At 45.7% G+C, this 18,116-nt stretch overlaps 1 protein-coding gene across 1 annotated transcript in view; it reads right to left on the bottom strand.

Moving 5' to 3' along the window:
• Positions 1-18,116, bottom strand: part of PWP1 (PWP1 homolog, endonuclein) — an 80,630-nt gene that overhangs the window by 39,785 nt on the left and 22,729 nt on the right. The window contains exons 7-8 of the mRNA XM_068278358.1: positions 15,351-15,481; positions 7,481-7,554 (exon numbers count right to left, since the gene is read on the bottom strand). Of these exons, the coding sequence (XP_068134459.1) occupies positions 7,481-7,554; positions 15,351-15,481 (205 nt within the window). The remainder of the gene's footprint in view (positions 1-7,480; positions 7,555-15,350; positions 15,482-18,116) is intronic.

The raw sequence follows: 18,116 nt of genomic DNA, 5'->3' as shown, positions 1-18,116 counted from the left end.
GACGGCCTTGTGTTGGTAGGTTTACAGTTGTGCCATACTCCTTCCATTTCTGAATGATCGCTTGAACAGTGCTCCGTGGGATGTTCAAGGCTTTGGAAAATCTATTTGTAGCCTAAGCCTGCTTTAAATTTCTCAATAACTTTATCCCTGACCTGTCTGGTGTGTTCTTTGGACTTCATGGTGTTGTTGCTCCCAATATTCTCTTAGACAACCTCTGAGGCCCTCACAGAGCAGCTGTATTTGTACTGGCATTAGATTACACACAGGTGCACTCTAGTCATTAGCACTCATCAGGCAATGTCTATGGGCAATTGACTTCACTCAGACCAAAGGGGGCTGAATAATTACGCACAACCCACTTTGTAGTTATTTATTTGTAAAAAATATGTTTGGAATCATGTGATTTTCGTTCCACTTCTCACGTGTACACCACTCTGTATTGGTCTTTCATGTGAAATTCCAATAAAATTGATTCATGTTTGTGGCAGTAATGTGACAAAATGTGGAAAACTTCAAGGGGGGCCGAATACTTTTTGCAAACCACTGTATGTAGCTACAGGAGGGATTTCTGATGCTGAAACCATAAAAATTGCCATAAAAATGGGTATCCTGAATAACTTAAGGACCGTTTCCACTGTACGCGGTGCGATGCGGCTACATAGACGCATCACATCGTGACTGCACTGTAACCAATGCACAGCAATGAAACAGTTTCCATTGCATGCTGGTTTTGCAGGGAGATGCGGAAGTGACGCGAATGGGAGGGGAAGTGACGCAAATGGGAGGGGAAGTGACGCAAATGGGAGGGGAAGTGACGCAAATGGGAGGGGAAGTGACGCAAATGGGAGGGGAAGTGACGCAAATGGGAGGGGAAGTGACGCAAATGGGAGCGGAAGTGACACGTAGCCGCATCGGCTCCTACTCGCAAGTGGAAAGGGGCCCTTACTGCATACTGCTATGTCACCACAGTGCCTCTTGAAATAAATTGACTGTGGTGGCGTAGGGGCGAGAGCACTACGAGACTACCGCGGCAAGATGAGCATGACCTGTGTATTTACCTATGATGAAGACAACTTTTAAAGCCACGGCTCTCATAATTCTGCCGTGTACAAATCTGTAATATTGGAGGACTTTCCTCACAAAAAAACAAACTCTTTCAATTAATTTGTTTACCCAAATTATTGATACAGTAACTTTTTTTGATTAGAGGCTGCGCAGCCACAATACGTATCCATGTGCACATGACTCCATACATATTGGCATTCAGTAGTTAGGATTGTGGGGCTTTGGGGTTTGGAAAGGGATGGGTTTGGGAGATGCGAGGTTTTTGGGTTACCGTGGTGGAATTTTATTCCTTATATTTTAATATTGTGATAATTTGTGAGTGTTCAATAAAGTTTTGTACATTTTCAAATCAGATTTATTTGTATTCAATCAGTCCATACCGCTCCTTTTTTCCTACCTCACATTTTTGTGTAGATTGTTGATACAGTAACTAGATTTTGCTTAAAAAGCAAACCGTTCTCATCGGTCATACTTAACACTTTAGCAGCCAATTTATTTAGTTTTTAAAGTTTCAAGTGCTCCAGACTGATTGATTTTAGCACATTTTTTTTTAAATTTCTTCTTTGTTACATTTCCTTGCTTCTAATTAGTACTGCTGTAATGTGTATTTATGGCCACTTGTCACTAGGGGGCAGTGTGAGACAATAACAGAGGACTTCTGCTTTCGGGTTCTATATTTTCTGCTAGCAGAGAGACATCAAAGCATTCCAAGAATTTACAGCACAACAAAATCTGCAGGCTGAGGTCCAAAAGCAGTACTTCTCTCAAACGAGATAACTGTATTGAAGCTCCTAATTGGTTAATTTTTTTTTTTTTTTACAGAAACATACAAAGCGGTCCACAAACCACATAAAGCACCACTGTGGCTATAAATGATAGCGGTACAAAATAACTGCTGCTACTATACATCTACACAAAGCAGAACGAGGAGTCGCGACTCCTGTCCTTGGAGATCGCAGCCCCAGTGCTCCCGTGTCCGCGAAGTCCCATATGGCTGCCATGACAACAAGCTTTGTAGTGAGCGCAGGCACGACCGCTGCGGTATATATTTGTGCCCGCATACAAGGACGCACGCACAAGGAGGAAAAATCAAAACAGGAAAATGTAATTAAACAAAACATTTCTTGGAACGGAATTTGAGAACCAGACATTTTCCATTCGCCAGACGCTCAGCAGAAATGTGCTTCTCGTTGCCGCAAATTACGGCTAATGGGGAGCAAAAGGGCGAATTCGCAGAAGTCTTCCGTCTGACTCAAATGAGCGCTCTGGCCGTGCGTGCATTTAAACCGGAGGAAAAATAAAAAGGGCTGAACAAATAATGGGTTTTGATTTAATTTTTTTATACATAAAAACAACTACATACAAGGAGATGGATTGTGAAATTTCACCGTCAACTGAAATGCAAGAAAAGTTCGATCTCTCCAGCAATCGGGATCAGCAGAATATTGCCGGACATGGGACGGGATCTGACCTCTGCGGGCGCAACATTCATATTATAAGGGAATGCTATCTGTAGAGATGTTAAAAAGCAGCAGGGACAGCCATACTATCCCAGAAAAAAAAACCCCACATATATAAGTAGATAAATGCTTTTTTTACTTACATAACACGTGTATTGTACTGTCCACGTTTTGATTTCAGTAAATTTTATATAGTAAATAAAGAGAGAACAGTTTCAGGCATCCGAAGTGCCATTTATTACAAAGTGCTTTACAACTTACCAAGAATTTACCAAGAATTCACCCAGGTATTCAAACAGGATTCAACAGCCACAGGACTCTGCTGGAAACAACTACTCGGCATCCACTACTGCCTCCAACGCTATTGCTACAAATACCACTGCTGGACATATGTTGCACAGCCAAGTAGACTCTGCTTCTTTATTTACACAGGTTTGCTTGCATTAACTGCATACTCATATAAACTGTTTAGTGATTGGAAACTTCCTGGTTATAATCAGAGACCATTACCATGTTTACTGCACTTTTTCTTATGTTCTGCCTGTCTGCAAACATCTACAAGTTGCATTGCAATATGTACCCTCCCAGTGTACCACACTCCATATTAATTTCACCTGCTCTGCTTTCCTCACCTTACTCAGCTTCTCATGAACTGTTAACTCTCCTGAAATCTCTCTCTCCCTCCAGCAGCTCAAAAACCTCACAAACATTTAAATCTCATTCACATTTGCTCACTCTCTCCCTCCTACTCTTACTTGCAGCTGGTGATATATCACCCAATCCTGGGCCACAGCCTGCTGCCAGACAAGCATCCCCTGCTGATCTGCTTCATACACTTCACAGCCCTCTGTCCACAAATAACCTCAACACCCATCCTCACTCCAACCTTATTTCCATCCATCCCACCCACAAACACATACTCCCCCTTCCCTGCGGTCTCTGGAATGCCAGATCCGTCCGCAATAAACTTACAGCAGTCCACGACCTCTTCCTCTCCAAATCCCTCACCATCCTCGCACTCACTGAGACATGGCTCACCTCCTCTGACTCTGCCGCAGAGGCTGCCCTCTCCTACGGGGGGCTTCACCTCAGTCACACCCCCAGACCAGACAATAGGATCGGGGGAGGGGTGGGTCTGCTCCTCTCACCATCCTGCACCTTCCGTGTCCTCACCCCACCTACCTCTCTACAATTCACATCATTTGAGGCCCACACCATCCGCCTCTACCACCCCCTCCCTGCCATTGTTGCGGTCTTATACCGCCCTCCGGGCTCCACCCCACAATTTCTCGATGACCTTGCCTCCTGGCTCCCTCACATCCTCTCCTCTGACCTCCCCACCATCATCCTTGGGGATTTCAATATTCCCATCAATGAAGCCAAGAGCTCCGCTGTGACCCGGCTACTCACCATTGCCAACTCACTTGGACTAGTACAACACGCCAACACCCCCACTCACACTGCAGGTCACACTCTTGACCTTATATTCACTAAATCCACCACCATTGCAGACCTTGACATCGCACCCTTTCCACCCTCAGACCATCACCTTCTCACCTTCAACCTCCTCACGGAAAGCACCTCCAAATTACCCACCCACCCACCTGGTCGATGGCAGCGAGACCTACGCAAGCTCAACCCTAGTGTCCTTGCTGACCCCCTCCATGCCCTCTCCTCCACTCTCCCCACCCTAACCTGTCCTAATCTTGCTGCAGCTCAGTATCGCCTAACTCTCTCATCAGCCCTAGAGAAAGCTGCTCCACCAATATTTCGCCGCCACCGACCCCCTAACCCCCAGCCCTGGCGCACTACCCATACTCGCAACCTCCAGAGGAAAACACGCGCCACTGAACGGAAATGGAGAAAAACTAGACTTAACCAGGATTTCCTACAGTACAAGACCAATTTGCTGCAGTTCCACACTGCCCTTGCTCATGCGAAGCAGGAATACTTTACCAAGCTCATCGGAGCACAAGCTTCCAATCCCCGGCGTCTTTTTGCCACTTTCAACTCCCTGCTTAAACCCACCCCCCCCACCCTCCGTTTCCTCCCTCTCTGCCACAGATTTAGCCACCCACTTCACCAACAAAATTGTCTCCATCCGCCAAGAAATATCCAATCTCCAATCTTCACCTCCCACCCCCTCCCAACCAGCTCCTCCTCCACCCTATCCTCCCCTCACATCCTTCACCCCTACTACCACCGAGGAAGTCAACCACCTACTGCAGACTTCCCATACCACTACTTCGCCCCTTGACCCCATCCCTTCTGATTTACTCCAGCCTCACTTCACGGAATTGGCCCCAGTCCTCACTACCCTGTTCAACCTCTCCCTATCCACAGGCATCTTCCCATCAGACTTCAAGCAGGCCACTGTACTACCCCTGCTCAAGAAACCCTCCCTCGACCCCTCGCTACCCTCCAACTACCGTCCTATCTCCCTCCTCCCCTTTGCCTCAAAACTCCTTGAGCGTCTGGTTCACAAACGCCTGACCCAGTACCTCAATGCCAACTCACTCCTAGACCCACTGCAATCTGGATTTCGGCCTGCCCACTCAACCGAAACTGCTCTCACCAAAGTGGTCAATGACCTTGCCTTAGCTAAAGCTGAAGGTAAATACTCCATTCTCCTCCTCCTTGACCTTTCAGCAGCTTTTGACACAGTAGATCATCCCCTACTCCTCCAGTCCCTCCAGTCCTTGGGCATTCACGATCTCGCCCTGTCCTGGCTTTCATCCTACCTCTCCAACCGCTCCTTCACGACCGCCTTCAATGAGTCCTCGTCCACCCCCAACCACCTCTCGGTGGGAGTCCCCCAAGGTTCGGTCCTTGGCCCCCTACTGTTCACCCTATACACATCGTCCATTGGCAAGGTTATCTCCTCCATGGGTTTTAACTATCATCTGTATGCAGATGACACCCAGATCTACCTCCACACCCTTGACATATCCACCACTACCATGGACAAGGTCTCCTCCTGCCTATCAGCCATCTCCTCCTGGATGTCCGCTAGGTTCCTGAAACTAAATCTAGACAAAACGGAATTTATGATCTTCCCACCTCGGCCATCCATAAACCTCCCAGATGTGCATGTCACTGTTAACCACACTACCATTCGCCCTACATCTCAAGCCCGTTGTCTGGGTGTCACCCTGGACTCCGCACTCTCCTTCACTTCCCACATCCAAATCCTCACAAAGTCCTGCAACTTCCACCTTCGTAACATCTGTAAGATTCGCCCTTTCCTGACCTCTGCCACCACCAAACTCCTCATCCATGCCCTCATAATTTCCCGCCTTGACTACTGCAATGCCCTGCTGTCTGGTCTCCCTATGACTCGAACAGCCCCACTGCAGTCCATCATGAATGCGGCAGCCAGAATTATCCACTGCTCCCATCGCTCCACCACGGCAGATCCCCTCCTAGAATCCCTCCACTGGCTTCCTATCCAGTCCAGAATCAAATTCAAGATACTGTGTCTGACCTACAAATCTGTCCACAAAACCTGTCCAACCTACATTTCCGATCTTACTCAGAGGTACACACCTAGCCGCTCACTACGCTCTTCCAATGAACTTCGCCTAACCGCCCCCCGCATCACCCAGTCCCATGCACGCCTCCAGGACTTCTCAAGAGCTGCTCCAACACTATGGAACTCCCTACCTCCACCCATTAGGGCAGCCCCCTCCTTCAACATCTTCAAGAAAGCCCTCAAAACTCACCTTTTCACTCTGGCCTACTACCCCTCACAAGTGCTCTAAACCTACAGATGAACTCTGGTCCCCTACCGTTCGTGTCCTTACCTCTCCCTCTAGATTGTAAGCCTTTGGGCAGGGTCCTCCTCATTTTGTGTCCTACCTGATCATGCACCTCCATTACTGTGAACCCATGCTATGCATCTGAGTGAACCTAACTTGCCTAATCTCCATGCTCCCCTCCAGTGACTGACTAAGCATTACCTTGTACTCATACTGTGCTGTGTGATCTGGTTTTCTTGTATTCTGTATTGTCGTATTGCTGTGTCACCCCTAAATATTGTCTGTAACCTAAATTAATGTTCAGCGCTGCGTAATATGTTGGCGCTTTATAAATACAATAAATAATAATAATAATAATAATCTCCCATCTTTACTGCCTCTGACTGAAGTCAATACTGATGTCATTTCCTCCCTTACTCTTCTTTTTTCTCCTAGAAACTGCACTGTCATATCTAGCTTGCTTGGTAAACACATGTGAGCACAGCATAGACCATACTACAGCAGCTTCTGTGGAGGGGTGAGGTGTATTTCCCTTCTCAGCCTCCTGTCACACTGAACTGTCCTCAGCCAATCAGTGAGGAGCAGGAATGTGGGAGATAACAAGCTTCACTCTCCCCGGCAATGTACCAGAATAGAGCCAGGCTGACTGAGATAAGATTTATTACAGTAGAAACATTTATGATTATATTGGAATGCTTGCAATGCAGACTGCATGTAGACTACATAATAAACACCGAGTAGTGGGTAAATGGAATTTGACTTTATTACTGACAATCCCGCTTTAAAGGACCACTATCAAGAAAAATTGTAATATCAAAAAATACATACATATCAAGTGTACATTGTGATAGGGACATAATTTAAATGGTTTAATAACCGAGACAAATGGGCAAATAAAATGTGGGGGTTTTATCCACAGAACGTTTTATTTTAAGACTATAATGGCCGAAAACTTATAATGAATTTTTTTATTTATTTTTTCTTATTTTTCCCGTTAAAATGTATTTTGAATAAAATAATTCTTAACAAAATGTACTACCCACAGAAAGCATACTTGGCAACGAAAAAAACAAGGTATAGATCATTTTGTTGTGATAAGTATTAATAAAGTTATTGGCGAATAAAAGGGAGGGGCGCTGATAGGTGAAAATATGTCCATTGGGGTAAAAACCCCTCAGTGGTGAAGTGGTTAATTACCTAATCTGCCGGTTCCATGATAGATCCAGAACTGCATCGGAATGACCTTCCTGTGTCCCCTCTGATGACGTGGCCTGTGAAGAGAACCAAGTCACATGAGTAACAGAGGACAAACCACGAGCTGCCATATCTGCGATCAGAGTGTCGGACTGTTACTGCCTATATATAATAGGTGACAACTGTGGAGAATACTAAACGTAATTTTGATTCAGTCCTCCTATAGGGATGATTAATGATATGCAAATATTTCCAGGTTTATGCAAATTCATGCAAATTTTATTCAAATATTTGCACCTTGAAAATGGACCAAAACAATTTAAACCTGGGTGGGACTTGATTGGTCAATTTTCAAGCTGCCTATATTTGCATAAAAATGTGCGCACATTTGCTTTAAAGAGAACCCGAGGTGGGTTTGAAGAATATTATCTGCATACAGAGGATGGATCTGCCTATACAGGATCTGCTCAAAAAATTAGCATATTGTGATAAAGTTCATTATTTTCTGTAATGTACTGATAAACATTAGAATTTCATGTATTTTAGATTCAAATACACACAACTGAAGTAGTTAAAGCTTTTTATTGTTTTAATATTGATGATTTTGGCATACAGTTCATGAAAACCCAAACTTCCTATCTCAAAAAATTAGCATATTTCATGCGACCAATAAAAGAAAAGTGTTTTTAAAACAAAAAAAGTCAACAGTCAAATAATTATGTTCAGTTATGCACTCAATACTTGGTCGGGAATCCTTTTGCAGAAATGACTGCTTCAATGCGGCATGGCATGGAGGCAATCAGCCTGTGGCACTGCTCAGGTGTTATGGAGGCCCAGGGTGCTTCGATAGCGGCCTTAAGCTCATCCAGAGTGTTGGGTCTTGCGCCTCTCAACTTTCTCTTCACAATATCCCACAGATTCTCTATGGGATTCAGGTCAGGAGAGTTGGCAGGCCAATTGAGCACAGTAATACCATGGTCAGGAAACCATTTACCAGTGGTTTTGGCACTGTGAGCAGGTGCCAGGTCGTGCTGAAAAATGAAATCTTTATCTCAATAAAGCTTTTCAGCAGATGGAAGCATGAACCCACTTTTGAACCAGTAACAGCGGCAGAAGCGCCTGACCTGGGCTACAGAGAAGCAGCACTGGACTGTTGCTCAGTGGTCCAAAGTACTTTTTTCAGATGAAAGCAACTTTTACATGTCATTCGGAAATCAAGGTGCCAGAGTCTGGAGGAAGACTGGGGAGAGGGAAATGCCAAAATGCCTGAAGTCCAGTGTCAAGTACCCACAGTCAGTGATGGTCTGGCATGCCATGTCAGCTGCTGGTGGTTTATCAAGGGCAGGGTCAATGCATCTAGCCATCAGGAGATTTTGGAGCACTTCATGCTTCCATCTGCTGAAAAGCTTTATGGAGATGAAGATTTCATTTTTCAGCACGACCTGGCACCTGCTCACAGTGCCAAAACCACTGGTAAATGGTTTACTGACCATGGTTTTACTGTGCTCAATTGGCCTGCCAACTCTCCTGAAGTGAACCCCATAGAGAATCTGTGGATATTGTGACGAGAAAGTTGAGAGACGCAAGACCCAACACTCTGGATGAGGTTAAGGCCGCTATCGAAGCATCCTGGGCCTCCATAACACCTGAGTAGTGCCACAGGCTGATTGCCTCCATGCCACGCCGCATTGAAGAAGTCATTTCTGCAAAAGGATTCCCGACCAAGTATTGAGTGCATAACTGAACATAATTATTTGAAGGTTGATATTTTTTGTTTTAAAAACACTATTCTTTTATTGGTCGGATGAAATATGCTAATTTTTTGAGATAGGAAATGTGGGTTTTCATGAGCTGTATGCCAAAATCATCAATATTAAGACAATAAAATGCTTGAACTACTTCAGTTGTGTGTATTTGAATCTAAAATATATGAAAGTCTAATGTTTATCAGTACATTACAGAAAATAATGAACTTTATCACAATATACTAATTTTTTGAGAAGATCCTGTACAGCCCAGCCTCTGTTGCTATCCCAAACCCCCCTAAGGTCCCCCTGCATTCTGCAATCCCTCATAAATCACAGCCACGCTGCTGACAAACAGCTTGTCAGAGCTGGCTGTGTTTATCTCTATAGTGTCAGTCTGCTGCTCTCCCCGCCTCCTGCAGAACTTCAGTCCCCGCCTGCATCCCTTCCCTCCCTGCTGATTGGAGGGAAGGGACGGGGGCAGGGACCGGAGCTATGCAGGAGGCGGGGGAGCAGCTGAGACTGACACTACAGATGTAAACACAACCTCACAGCACGGCTGTGATTTATGAGGGATTGCAGAGTGCAGGGGGACCTTAGGGGGGTTTGGGATAGCAACAGAGGCTGGGCTGTATAGGCAGATCCAGCCTCTGTATGCAGATAACATTCTTTTAACACACCTCGGGTTCTCTTTAAAAGGAACCAGAGACGATGTTAAAAATGAAAAAAAAAGATGTTATACATACCTGGGGCTTCCTCCGCACTGCGCTTGCGTCGACTGGTTCGACTGGCTGAAATGACGGGACCTGGTACCGGCGGACAGAGGCAGCGGAGGACGGCGGCGTGGGAGCGATCCAGGCTGATGGGGCTGGAGGAAGCCCCAGGTATGTATAAATATGTCATTTTTTCGTCTCTGGTTCTCCTTAAGGACCACTATCACGAAAAAAAAGTAGGCAGTTAAAATCTGACAGAACCGACAGGTTTTGGGCCAGTCCATCTCCTCATGAGGGATTCTCAGGGTTTTTTTTTGTTTTCAGCCGCATTTCCTGAGCAGCAGTTTAACTGCCAAAATAGTAAGAAACCAGCCGGCCTCCCTACTCACTTGCACACTAATTTGTCAGACATTGCAAGTGCTGTTCAGGAAATGCTGTTGAAAACAAAGAAAACCCCGAGAATCCGCCATGAGGAGATGGACTGGCCCAAAACCTGTCAGTTCTGTCAGATTTTAACTGCCTACTTTTTTCGCGATAGTGGTCCTTTAAAACGCAGAAATATCTGCATAGCATTGATCATCCCTACACTCCTACGATAGGTCAGGTGGTGTCTCAGCCGCTGTTATACCAACTATATGTAGTGACATCCTTAAAGGAAACATCAAAGTAAAAAAAAAAACAAAGATCCATTTACCCGGGGCTTCCTCCAGCCGTCCTGTGCCCTCGCTGCAGCTCCGGAGGCTCCCGGTCTTCTCCCCTGGCGCAGCCGACCTTCCCCAGGTCGGCTTCCGGGTCGGCCTCTTCTGAGATCCACCGTGCGGGTCACGTGGTCCGGCCGGCGTCATCAGGACTGTACTGCGAAGTAAAGACCCGATGACGTCGGCCGGACCAAGTGACCCGCGCCATGGAGCGCACAGGAAGCCGACCTGGCGAGGTCGGCTTCTGCAGCGGGGGACACCGGAGCTGCGGCTAGGGCACAGAACGACTGCCAGGGGCTGGAGGAAGCCCTGGGTAAGTGGATTTTATTTTTTTTTATTTGCTTGGAGTTTCCCTTTAACCTTTTAGCAGCGGTGCAAGGAGCGTTTTTTTTCCATGAAAATCTTTTTATTAGTTTTTAAACATATATATGCAGGATCTACGTTTAACAGAGTATATATACGAGAGATAACATTTTACAACCTTGTTACATGAGCGTTGAAAAACTTATACAGTATGAAATGCATCACATCTTAGGTAATATTTATACAAAGGGATCCTTAATTGTTTTTAGAACATCGAACATTTTCGCTCTTGGTAGTGGTTTCCCTTGAGAAGATAAACCAAAATATACCAAACATGGTATCATTAACTGAGCTGACTAGGCTGATACCATGCTTGTTTGGTTATACAATGTGGTTGTCGATATCAGGTGGCCTAAAGCCAATCGACAACTTGTCCTGAGATTGGTGTATGGGAAGGTTGGGTCATAGTAGAATTGAGACATATTAGCCTAAAATGTAACATAGAGTTATGCTCTTTATTTATAGGTTCTCTGTAACTACGCCTATATGGGTATGTCCATAGTTTGGACAAGGGTTGGAAAAGCACATTAGTGAAAAGGAAAGCATAGGGTAGACAACTAGACAAATAAACATCTTAGTCTGCAAGGAGCGTTTTGATAGTTGCCTGTTCCAGGCGCTGGACCGGCTTCCGCTCTTCCTCCACCCGCAGCGATACACTCCCAGCATCCTCTTCTGACTTGCGATCACATGGTATTACATGTGATCGGGGCTCAGAGGATAGTGTCAGCAGTGCAGCGCCACCTGGTGTTGGAAGAGTCCTCCGTTACCTCTGTTCCACCACCGGGTGGCTCTGCACTGCTGACACTGTGCTATGAGCCAACCAACTAAACAATCAACTCTCTTAAATACACGCAGGCGAAATGACAAATAGGGATGATCAATGAGATGCAAATCCTTCCAAAATTATGCACATTTTATGCAAATATATGCAGCTTGAAAAGGGACCAATCAATTTAAACCTGGGTACGACCTGCATACATTTGCATGAATTTGCATCAACTCTGAAGAACTTGCAGATCTGTGATCATCCCTAATCACAAACTGCACAACATGTCCGCATTCAAAAACAACAGCCTTTTAACTGCTTCCAGGCCGCATTGGTTGAAATCTACTTCCTGCAGGTGGCTGCGCATCTCTGACTGGACGTAGATTTCAACTTCCCCGCTGCACGCTCCGGCCTCTACCGCCGGTTCTCTATATGACGGCAGAGCTCTGTGCGCCGCTCAGGAGCCGCTTTCATTGGCTCCGGACCCTGCCCTTCAATGTAAGCCAATGGGGTTGGCTCACAGTGATCACATGATCAGGAGCCAATGAAATCAGCTCCTGACCATGTGATCGCTGTGAGCCCACCCCATTGGCTTACATTGAAGGACAGAATCAGAAGCCAATGATAGCGGCTCCTGAGCGGCGCACAGAGCTCTGCCGTCATAGCGACAGCAGAGAGAGAAGCCTGTGGCGATGGGAGCGTGGCAGGTATGTGTGGGGAATGGGATTCATCAGTAAGCAGTCTCTGGTCCTTAAAGGGAAGGTCGGGGCAAAAGAAAGAAAGAAAATGTACTCACCTGGGGGTTTCCTCCATCCCCTGGCAGCCATCCTGTGCTTCGCCCCAGCTCTGCTCCCAGCTGGTGTGCCGGGGTCCCCTCTGTTGCAGATGCTGACCTCGCCATCTTCTGTGTCTGCAGGAGGACCGCTCGCGCTCACGTGGTCTGGAGTGTTCTGCACAGGCACAGTAGTTCTGACTACATGAGCGCAGCCGCGCACTTGCGCATGCACAGTAGATGCCGAGCCGCACCGGAAGGGACCTCAGGCCTCTGGCGGGGAGCAGAGCTGCGCCGAGGGCTCAGGACAGCTGCCAGGGGTTGGAGGATGCCCCAGGTAAGTGGATGCGGATTTTTATTTTTTTTAAACAGTCCCTGAACCTTCCCTTTAAGTAGACTTTTTTTAATTTTTTTTTTACACCCTGGTTCTTCCCTTTAAGAGGCCAGAGACTGCTGGTACGCAAGGGGTTAAACAACTTGTACAACTGTGGCCGACCTGTAAGGTAGTTGGGCAGATCCGGATGGATCTGGCAAACCACCTGTTATCAGTTGGTCGTCTTGTTGCTTGCCAGCCGTACACATGCCCAACTGTCGACTGTTCAGGCCCACCTATGGAGGGAAAATCATAAGCAATTTGATCAGCCCAACAGAGAGACACCTGGATAGCCTATTGGTAAGGCTTTTGCCTTTGATCAGGGTTAGAATTCCGGCACAAGCCCGTACATAAAACAGTAAGGAGTCTTTGGGCAAGCATTCCTAACGATAGTGGTTGCCCATAGAGAGCACTCTAGGTGGCTGCAGCTCTAGAGCGCTTTAAGACCACCCAGAGAAAATCATGATAAAAATGTTGCCTGTCCAATAGAACTTCTAGAACTATCGGCAGCATTCCCCGTACCTGAACTTACGGAATGTAATGTCAGTCGTTTGGGAGATTGTACCGTTAATGGGCACTTTTCTAAACGCCTCTGCAATATGAAGGTGTCCATCAATTGTACAATCTCCCGGACGATCGAGCATACATTCCAACAGATCCCGTACAGTTAATGGTGCTGATCAAAGATGGTTCTGTCAATCATTCCATCAATCCGAATTTTGTAATGATTCTTTTAGTCTGATCGGATTGCTTACTATTGTCCTCTTCATTAGCAGGACCAAACAATGGTTTCCGCTCAATCACAACCATCGGGTGGTCGATCGTTCGGGATATTGGATCATTAATGGGTTACTTTATAGTGGACCTGAACTCTTGTACAGGACAGAAGGAAAACAGAGAAATGCACCCTGTATGTATTTAGAGAGTTTAGCCTGTCTAATTCCCCCCTCATCTGTGACTAATCACCACTGTAATTTTATATCTCAGCTGTGTCAGCTGGCTGCCTCGGCAGAGCAGCTAATTGGCAAACACAGGATGTTAACCCTATGTCTGCTTCCATGAAAGCAGGAAGTAGACAGATTTATTGAAAGCAGGAAGTAGACACACTCCAAATTTAAGTGGACCTGAACCCAGAACTTCCGCAGCATAATAAACTTTAAAAACGAAACATTTCTTTGTTACAGCTAATACAAATCCTGCAATAAATCTGCAGTGTGTCTCCTTCTTGCTTTCATGAAAGCAGACATCTTGGTAACAGCCTGCGCTTTCAAATGAGCTTATCTGCCATCTCTGCCGTGGCAGTCATGTGACACAGAGGAGAGATCAGATTACAACTTGTGATTAGACACAAATGGCACTAAACAGGCTAAACTCTCTAAATACATACAGGGTGCATTTCTCTCTGTTTTCCTTCTGCCCTGTGCAAGAGTTCAGGTCCACTTTAAAGAGAAACCATGACCTTGAATTGAACTTTATCCCAATTAGTAGCGGATACCCCCTTTTACATGAGAACTCACAAACGGATCATCAGAGAGCTCTGTATGGCTGATATTGTGGTGAGACCCCTCCCTGAGGACAATGGTCCTGGCAGTTTCCTGTCTCTGAACCTTGCTGCATTGTGGGAAATAGCTGTTTACAGCTGTTTCCAACTTCCAAGAAGCAAGCAGCAGCTACATCACCTGCCAACAGTAAAAATGTCACCATGTAATAAATGTCAGAATGTAAATCAGGGATTTAAAAGATTTTACAATGGGCAAACACAGACTAAATCAATATACATAATTATTGTAAAAATGAAGCACTTTTTTTCATTACATTATTTTCACTGGAGTTCCTCTTTAAGCTGACTCTGTACCCTCATAATGATCCTTCTATATATTTATTGCTGATGATATCTGTAAGAACTCAGCGAATTGACTGACTGGTGTTGTGTTATTTCTGCTGTGGCAACAGAAGCGGACGATAAAGTGCACACTGGAGCAGATACGGAAAAAAAAAACCAGTAATAGATGTATACGGCATTATTGATCGCAGCCTAATTTTACGCTCTATTAAGCACGCTTGGTTATAAAACGCACTAATTCTACAGCCCGGCCGAACCCTAAACAGTCATTTCGTGGCGTCCGTTTCACACTGGGCTGTTTCCTGCAGTCAGGTGCTGGTATCGCGGATCCACACTGGTCATTACACCTTCCAATATGTGAAAACAGCTCAGCAGAGATCCCACAATGCCATTGCATCATGAAAATATCCTGACCCAGAGGCACATAAATAACCCAACACTGCTACAAGCCTCCCCGCCAAATCTGCTTCTCATCAAGATCATTACGGCAACCACACTGGCATTTACTGGTTGCACGGCAACTCTCCCATCAACGGCTGCATGTAAGCAGTCCATGGTGGGATGAAGTGTGGAGAGCGAAACATGTAGGGGGAAAATTACCTTCTTCCCTTTCTTTTTCTTCTTCTTCGCTTGTTTGCTTCCCAGAGAGAAGACAGGCTCCAGGCAGTCCACCAGATCCAGGTCCCACACGTCAATGACGGGGGTCATGTTACCGACGGCAACGTAGTTTCCTGGAGAAAATCAAGTCAACGCAAATGAGGAGTTTAGAAGTGAGAGGGAAAATAAATGGTAACTAGTGACAGCCATGCAGAGCAATAGAAGCTTGGACTTAAAAGAGAATCTGTACTCTCAAAATTCTTACAATAAAAAGCATACGATTCTACTCATTATGTTCTCCTGGGCCCCTCTTTGCTCTTTCCGCTGCTCCCCGCCACGGTCCTGGCTTTTAATCGCCAGTTTTAGGCAGTGTTTACAAACAAAAAACATGGCCGCTCACTAGGGAGTGAGGTATGTATGTATGTATGCATGCATGTATGCATGCATGTATATATGCATGTATGTGTGCGTGTGCGCCCCCATGTGTGTGTGGTGGCTTGCAAAAGTATTCGGCCCCCTTGAAGTTTTCCACATTTTGTCATATTACTGCCACAAACGTGAATCAATTTTATTGGAATTTCACGTGAAAGACCAACACAAAGTAGTGTACACGTGAGAAGTGGAACGGAAATCATACATGATTCCAAACATTTTTTTTACAAAAAAATAACTGCAAAGTGGTGTGTGCGTAATTATTCAGCCCCCTTTGGTCTGAGTGCAGTCAGTTGCCCATAGACATTGCCTGATGAGTGCTAATGACTAAATAGAGTGCACCTGTGTGTGTAATCTGATGTCAGTACAAATACAGCTGCTCTGTGACAGCCTCAGAGGTTGTCTAAGAAAATATTGGGAGCAACAACACCGTGAAGTCCAAAGAACACACAAGACAGGTCAGGGATCAAGTTATTGAGAAATTTAAAACAGGCTTAGGCTACAAAAAGATTTCCAAAGGCTTGAACATCCCACGGAGCACTGTTCAAGCGATCATTCAGAAATGGAAGGAGTATGGCACAACTGTAAACCTACCAAGACAAGGCCATCCACCTAAACTCACAGGCCGAACAAGAAGAGCGCTGATCAGAAATGCAGTCAAGAGGCCCATAGTGACTCTGGACGAGCTGCAGAGATCTACAGCTCAGGTGGGAGACTCTGTCCATAGGACAACTATTAGTCATGCACTGTACAAAGTTGGCTCTTATGGAAGAGTGGCAAGAAGAAAGCCATTGTTTACAGAAAAGCATAAGAAGTCCCGTTTGCAGTTTGCCACAAGCCATGTGGGGGACACAGCAAACATGTGGAAGAAGGTGCTCTGGTCAGATGAGACCAAAATGGAACTTTTTGGCCAAAATGCAAAACGCTATGTGTGGCGGAAAACTAACACTGCACATCACTCTGAACACACCATCCCCACTGTCAAATATGGTGGTGGCAGCATCATGCTCTGGGGGTGCTTCTCTTCAGCAGGGACAGGGAAGCTGGTCAGAGTTGATGGGAAGATGGATGGAGCCAAATACAGGGCAAACTTGGAAGAAAACCTCTTGGAGTCTGCAAAAGACTTGAGACTGGGGCGGAGGTTCACCTTCCAGCAGGACAATGACCCTAAACATAAAGCCAGGGCAACAATGGAATGGTTTAAAACAAAACATATCCATGTGTTAGAATGGCCCCGTCAAAGTCCAGATCTAAATCCAATCGAGAATCTGTGGCAAGATCTGAAAACTGCTGTTCAAAAACACTGTCCATCTAATCTGACTGAGCTGGAGCTGTTTTGTAGAATGGGCAAGGATTTCAGTCTCTAGATGTGCAAAGCTGGTAGAGACATACCCCAAGGCTACTTTCACACCAAGACGTTGCGTTTTAGGGGATGTTACGTGCCCCTAACGCAACGCCTGGTGCTCTTCGTTGTGGCCGTCAGAGTGAGCCGCGTTGTGCAGCTCACTCTGGCGTCCGTGATGCGTACTCTTGGACGCATGCGGCATCACGTGGTCCCGCCAGCCAATCACCGCACAGAGCGGCCGCTCCAGGAAGTAAACACTGCACATGTCATAAAGTGCAGTGAATATTAATTAGCCATGTGCCTGGCCGCTCTCCCCTCCTCCCCAACATTACTGAGCATGTGCAAGCAGTCTAACGCGGCTTAGCCGCGTCTAAAGTACTGCATGCAGTACGTTGTCTTGACGTCTTGCATTACAATGTAACGCAACGTGGGCACTGTGAACAGCACATTGATTTCTCATTACTGTGCGGTGGGCTGCGTTACAGGCTGCTCTAACGTGCGCCTGTAACGTCCCCCTGTGAAAGCAGCCTAAAAGACTGGCAGCTGTAATTGCAGCAAAAGGTGGCTCAACAAAGTATTGACTCAGGGGGCTGAATAATTACGCACACCCCACTTTCCAGTTATTTATTTGTAAAAAATGTTTGGAATAATGTATGATTTTCATTCCACTTCTCACGTGTACACCACTTTGTGTTGGTCTTTCACATGGAATTCCAATAAAATGTATGTATGTATGTATGTATGTATGTATGTACAGTGGAGGAAATAATTATTTGACCCCTCACTGATTTTGTAAGTTTGTCCAATGACAAAGAAATGAAAAGTCTCAGAACAGTATCATTTCAATGGTAGGTTTATTTTAACAGTGGCAGATAGCACATCAAAAGCAAAATCGAAAAAATAACCTTAAATAAAAGATAGCAACTGATTTGCATTTCATTGAGTGAAATAAGTTTTTGAACCCTCTAACAATAAAAGACTTAATACTTAGT

This window comes from Hyperolius riggenbachi, chromosome 3, assembly GCF_040937935.1.
Source record: "Hyperolius riggenbachi isolate aHypRig1 chromosome 3, aHypRig1.pri, whole genome shotgun sequence".
Taxonomy (NCBI): Eukaryota; Metazoa; Chordata; class Amphibia; order Anura; family Hyperoliidae; genus Hyperolius; species Hyperolius riggenbachi.
This window is presented reverse-complemented; position numbering and strand designations above follow the sequence as displayed.